General features: G+C 35.6%; 1 protein-coding gene across 5 annotated transcripts in view; it reads left to right on the plus strand.

Annotated features, from left to right (window-relative positions):
- Window positions 1-3,428, plus strand: part of FAM120B (family with sequence similarity 120 member B) — a 60,501-nt gene extending 57,073 nt beyond the window's left edge. For all 5 annotated transcript variants that reach the window (XM_083831054.1, XM_083831051.1, XM_083831052.1 and 2 more), the window contains one exon: window positions 1,481-3,428. In XM_083831054.1, coding sequence (XP_083687180.1) covers window positions 1,481-1,493 — 13 coding nt within the window. In that variant the 3' untranslated portion in view covers window positions 1,494-3,428. The remainder of the gene's footprint in view (window positions 1-1,480) is intronic.
- Window positions 3,429-6,783: the final 3,355 nt, after the last annotated feature.

Consider the following 6,783-nt stretch of genomic DNA (forward strand, 5'->3'; position numbering starts at 1 on the left):
TAGAAGTTTTCCACTTTCCTATTCTTCAATCTCTGTCAGAATCAGCAAACTTTTTAGTGTGCCCGGTGGATAAGATGTTTTGACCTGATTCTTGCATAAGTTATTGAGTCAGAAATTGCAGATTTTCTAGTTGTCATGTTCTTTGACATAGCATTCAGAAAATAAATATATTTCACAATTTATTTAATACTACTACAACCCAAACTATTTGAAATTGTGTTAAAATACCTCATGTGGAATTGTGATAGATTTTTTTTTCACATGGAAGCTTTTCTCAGAGTAGTAAGAACACTTCCTTAAGTTTCTTTACATTCCCGCTGGAAATTATTTTGCTTGAAGGACTTTCACCAATCTCAATGGTGTTGCACAAGAACAAAACTTTGTTGGTACTCAGAGAACCACGGCGTTAATATTTAGCATGTTGGAAAATCCACTGTCTCAGCTAATTTTTCCTTTTTGTTTTGAATAACACTGAGTATCATGTTAATAGTTCTCAAGATCATAATGCTACATTTTACTGATACAAAAACTATATTTCAGTGTCATGCTTCTAACTGTATTACTGACAGGTTTATTATAAACATTTGAAAACTAGATCTATATCTGAAAACTATCTCATGATCCTTACTAACAGAGAGTAGCAGATGCAATAGAACTTGATGCTTGCATTAAGATTTGCATAACGGAAGGGTTAAAGCACAAATGCTGACCGGGATAGTTAGTACATAAGTCACTGAACCTGGAATGCATCATTATGATACTTTAATCACCTACATAATAAAGACCACAAAATCTTACCCTTTATCAGGCCCTACCTTCTATTTAAGGTAGATTACACAAGAAATATGTATCTTATAAAAATATCAATACTTTACGTACTACAGAGCATGTAATATTTCTAGCTAAGGATTACTGTTGTGTTACTGTAAAAGAAATATTCTGTGTCTTCTATCTGGCTTGAAATTGTCTAATGCCTGTTTTTGTCTCTAAATTCCATTGAAGTGTCTAAGGAAATTCACAACTAAGAGAAGAAATACAAACAGAAAAACAGAGGGGAAAAAATCAAATATCAACACTTTCTTTTAATTTTTCTAAAAGAGGAACAAGGGGCTCCAACCTTTATAAAATTGTGGTAGATGCCTGTCTGCATCTTTAGTCATATAAACATCACCAAAAAATGTGGTCCACAGAGTCTTGCTCACATAGTAAAACTTAGGCTCAGAAATGTCTAACAATTAGGACAGGTTTTTCAGAGACGTCTGTAAATCTGAAGATGTACTTTTGAAAACACTCTGAAAACAAGACTGAAAATGTTACCCTAAGTATTTCTTGCCTTTCAGGCATGTGTCATTAATTTGTGCCTTTCATGAGCAGTTTGAGTACTGTAGCTTTTCACTGTATTTTTTTTTTGTTATTGGAATTTTTTCAGTGTTGACATTGGTGTGTCTTATTTGGCTCCTCATAACTGTTTGTCTTTTAGGTCACCCAGATGACCCTACTTATTACTGGAAGTGAATGAAAATGGATAAGAGAACAAGATACGTTTTTGTGAAAGGCTATATGCTGAAGATCGCAAAAACTTTCAGTAATGGTGGTGGGAAGGCTCTAATCAGAATTTTATCATGCATCGTTTTCAGTTAGGTTTTATTTTATATGCATTGTTTTTCTAGACTATTGCTTACTGAAGTAAATTATGAAATGTAACAAAACAATTCTTATGTATTTTAGGCTTCATACAGTATTGTTTGGAGCACTTTATAAAAATGTTATTGACACAGTTATACAATGATTAAAAAATTTGTAATAAAAAAATCATGCCTAAAAAGCAGAAGCCAGTCCTAGGTGTTAAAAGGCTGCAGAAATTTAATTAATTCACCTAGTTCTATTGGCAAAACTGTTATGCCTCTTCTGTTAAATCTTTATGCTATATGAGGATGAAATTGCCCAGTCTTGAACAACAACAAAAAAGTATTTTTAAAGTGTTTACATTAATGTCAGGGTTAAAAAAGTCATACTTCTCTGTAACCTGGCTTACTTTCATAGGTCTTCAGTCTCAGAAGATGAGAAAAGGGTAAAAACACTGCTGAAACACTCTAGATTAGTTTTAAAATCAGTTTATACATATAAAACTGCTGCAGCTGTCCTGTTCTTTTGGGGCCTTTCAGAGCTGAGTCAAATACATAGTCCTCTTTTAGAATACCTAGAATTCTCCTCTGTATGCAATGAGTCATTTTTGAAACATTTAAGGTTTATGTCAGACCTTAAATCTATCTTTAGATAGCCTCAAAATAAAAGTGGCAGTGTGAGCCTCTGGCCAGTGTGATTTTTGGCAGAAATTCTAAATTAAGAGAAAGCTAACAGTCACGTTGAATGCACTCGTGTTTTTATAAGTGACAGCTATTTGAAGCACACATGTAATTTTTTTTCTCTGTTGACAACTTTGATACCTTTTTTACAGATGTTTATGGAGCCACGATTTCACTCTATACTAGATAGTCCTGAGAGATACAAGTAAATGGACAGACAGAGTACAGGCAGGGCAATCAGGTATCTCCTGTTAATTTTCAATAGTCTTACACATCACACAGACTTTCTTAATACTTTTGAGATGTGTGATTTTAGAATAGTACATAATTATGCTCAAATGTCTTCAGAAGTGTTTAGCATGTGGAAAACATGCTATTTTTATATTCCAAAGAGAAAATTTAGCTCTCATTTTGAAATCTATTTTCATAAGCAGTACTGTAGCTATTTCACAACTTAGATTTATCCTTATGGTATAGTGATTACTAATGTAAACTCTGCTGGTTTTAGTCCATTATTGCTCAGTTAATGTATTTTCTTAGGCCTTGTGCAGGTAATTCCTTTGAGCCAACTGTCAGTGGAATTTAATTCCTATTTAGTATACATGTTATGTCAAAGTGAATAGTATTGTCAGATGTATATAGCCTGATAACCTGATACTATTATTTCCTTGTATTATTTCCTTTTTCTGTTTGTAGCACTGTAAATATATTCTTTCATACCCTGCATGTAGCAACAGTCCATCTAAACAAATAAATTGGCAGCAACACAGAATTTCTAACTCTACGAAAAATGTGAGCAGACAATTTTTACATGATGCAGTGTCTGATATGCATTGTAGGGATCCAGTTGTGATAGGGATATTCCTGCTTCCTTTTTATCTTGATTTGTAACTGACTGTAATTGTACTGCATCTTTTTTCCTTTTTTTTTTCTTTCCCCAAAACCTTTTGAATGGTGTGGTCTGAATTTTATGGAAAGTTCTTTAGTTTCAGGAATCTCGTTTTGTATAATGGTGTATTTGAAAAGAATGTCACCGTGTGACAGAATTTGCTAGTAATTTCTCCTTTAGGTTCTGATATGGGGAAAGATTTCTGTTGGCCTCAATAAACAAAATTAAATACAGTTAGAGTGGGAGTTTTGCTGTGCTTGTTGTGGTATATTGTGAATTGCTGGTAATAATTATCCCAGCCACTGAAGAACTGTTAGTGAGTTTGTTGGTTGTTTTTTTCCTCCTAAGGTTAGACCATAAGCAGAAGCTGCTATTATTATTATTTTTTTCCAAGCCAAAAAAAATTTTCCCATCAGGAATCAAAGTAGAAGCAGGAAGCTGAAACACAGAAGTGCTATTTTCCTCACTGAACTCTAGATTGGTTAGAGTACTGTAAAGCTTATGGACCGTAGAATGCTGTCGTATACAAGGAAATATCCTTAAAGCTTCCAATCCAATAGTGTCTCCCTAATATATGGACTGCAGGGATACTTTGAATTGGTTAAAAGAAAAAAAAAACTGGCCTGGATTTGAAGTGAACAAATCTATTTTTACAAAGGAAAGAAAATGGAAGGAAAGCATTTCTTATTTCTTGTTTTGCTATATTGCTTACTATCTTCTTCAGCCCGTATGAAGTGTAGCTGACTTTCATCAAATGTTCACGTGAATTGTGTGTTTATTAGCTGCTCTTCTGAAAGAAGATTCAGGGAATATTGGTTAACGCTGGTAATTTGATTAACACCAGTCAGCTGTGACTCAATAGTAGTGACCAACAGGAAGACATCTTACTTCCTGGTTTCCCCAGGAAGTGAACGTGCCTCATCACCATGGTCTTGCACAGTGATTACGGACAAGAACGTGTGATTACATGTGTGAACATGGTTACCATTATCAGACTTGCCCTGCTCTTGTTCAGGTACTGTGGGACTGCACCCTCACCAGTGATGCCACTGCCCTGCCGACACTGGCACTGTCAACTGCTGCTTTGCCTTGTGGAGCAGCCCGCACGTGCCGCTCCATGACAGTGGGATTCAAGACCCAAACAGAACAGGTGGTCAGAAAGTTTGTAATAGGTACTGTAGTAATCGGACGGTGTAAAAAATGATAAATATGGCCTGTGGGATTGCTTGCTGATGAGAACAGCCTGAAAAACTGAAAATAACTACACCAGCAAAGTGTCTTTTTATATCTCAGTGTAGTTAAGTGCTTGCATTCATTGCTTTCGTAGACTTTACAGCTGACATCGAGACCTTTCTCACCCATCATTAGGCTACTGAGTACACTGTGTTTCAAAGTTACACGCTACAAAGGTGAAGCTAGTTCAAAACTTGGAAGCTCATTTGCCAAAGAAGATGTTCTTGCAATTGATATTCTTAGGGCTCTGCCAGCTTCTGCTGCTTTTCAAGTCCTAGGTAGGGTAGAAGGTGCTAAGTTTAACCTACAGTGTCTTCAAAGGCTAGGATTTCTTACCTGGAAGTTTGTAGTTCTCTTAGGGCTCTGTAGGGCTCAACACATCATGATATGAAGTGTTGTCTGTAAAAGACAAAGAGGCATCCGGCAGAGCATTCTGTCTGAGAACACATCAACATAAATGTGTTTTTTCGTGTTATTTCAGAATTAAAGACTAATGGTTTTATGTTGTGTTTTTTTGTTGTTGTTGTTTTTCACTTGTGCTAACCTTGAAAATATATCTTTATTGTATGAAGAAAAAGAAACCCTACAGGCTTAAAAAATTTGGTTGTTGAGGTTAGGAATCAAAACCAAGTACTGGCCCTGATCTTGTAATGAGTAAGAGTTATGGTAGTAAACAACTGAAAATTCTCTAATGCATTTGAAATAAGCTCTGTCTCCCACATCTCTATATACTACAAATAGGGATGGAGACTGGGGCCAAAGAACTGTGCTGACTGCAGAATTTCAGTCACATGGTGTTGCATTCTGCACTAGGTGTTCATATTTGATATCAAAATTGTTTCATCAATAAGCATCATCAACAGACTTTCTGCATCGATTACGTTTTGAAGTAGCGCTCACTAGTCCCACAAAGGTAAAGGATTTGATTTGTTAATCTGCTACATTCACAAGCCTGAAAAACACACTATCTAGGGAAACAAAGAAGAGAATAAGATGGATATATACAGCTTTTTATATTTTTAGACTTTTATCTTTGTGCTGGTACTTTTTATTCTGCTATAGTTGGTAATTAAATCACTTACTGAATGCCCTATTATTACTACTGGTCACAAGATAAAAAGCTACATATTCAAAGGCAATATACCTGATCTAGGCATGAACTTTAGTCTGAAATACGTAGGTATTTCAAGTGTATTAATGTCCTCCATCCCAGAACACACACAAAATACTAGACACAGAAACCAATCCTAGATATAATGCATATGACAATGCTCGATAACTGAAGGCTTTTAAACAGAGAATGATACACTCAGTCTTAAACATTTGGTAACCAACTATGCAGCTGGTCTTTGGACTCTTATTAAAGAGCAAAGGCACACTATGTGAACTGCTCTGACATCAGATGTGATTTTTAAATATGCCATAGGAAGCTCAAAATGTCATTGTTCAGTGAAAGCAATCATAATTTTTAGAACTGTGATAAGAAACTTGTGAAAGAGAAGCTTGTGTGAGAAACATTTATGACATATGGAAATTTAACTCAAGGTAACCATTCAGGAGTTACCTGTATCAGATACATCTTTACTCTAGTCAAGGGTAGGTTTGTTTGTTAATAGCGGAAGTCCAGCAGGTTCTGTATTTACTTTCTGAGAAATCCTTAATTTTCACTTGTGATGAAGATGCAGCTCATCTAAAAGGATGCGGATGTGTAATGTGCTGCTTTTTGATAATCATCTTTGCCCTCTGGTGTAATTAGTCCTTCTAATCTACATTCTGCTGGAGGGTTTTCAATTTGTGTAAAGTTTATTCAGGTTTGATTCATGCTAGTGTAATACGCATATGAAAGATCACCAGGTTTAAATGTGTTGCTTACAGAATACAGCGATAAGATTGGCTCAGAATCTTAACCATCTCTGGGCAAATTACTTTTGTCTTTGAGAAAGCCTGTATTTTGTAGGTGTTTTTATAATTTCTCCTCTACATTCCTTGTGAAGAGAACAGACTCCACAATGCAGCAAATAGGGGAGGTTCCATGAAGTCCACTAGTGATACTGCATTTCCAAAGAAAAGATGGAGAGCAGTTACACAGGTGCTACCCCAACAGTACAGAGCATTAAGATGGTGGCCAGTGCATCTTGAGCAAAAGTTCTGTTTTTTAAAAACACTTTAAAAAACTAGGGCATACTGTACTTCCATTGTGGCTGCAAAACACTTAATACAGTTTGGTTTTTTTTATTGACTCTCTGCATTCGTGTTGCAACTTCACATGACCTCTCTGCAAGTCTAGACGGTGACTGATGTATGCTTTACATAAGGGTTACATTTTGAATGATTTCCTGAAGTGATCAAATGGAA

This window comes from Anser anser, assembly GCF_964211835.1.
Source record: "Anser anser genome assembly, chromosome: 3".
In the NCBI taxonomy this organism is placed as follows: Eukaryota; Metazoa; Chordata; class Aves; order Anseriformes; family Anatidae; genus Anser; species Anser anser.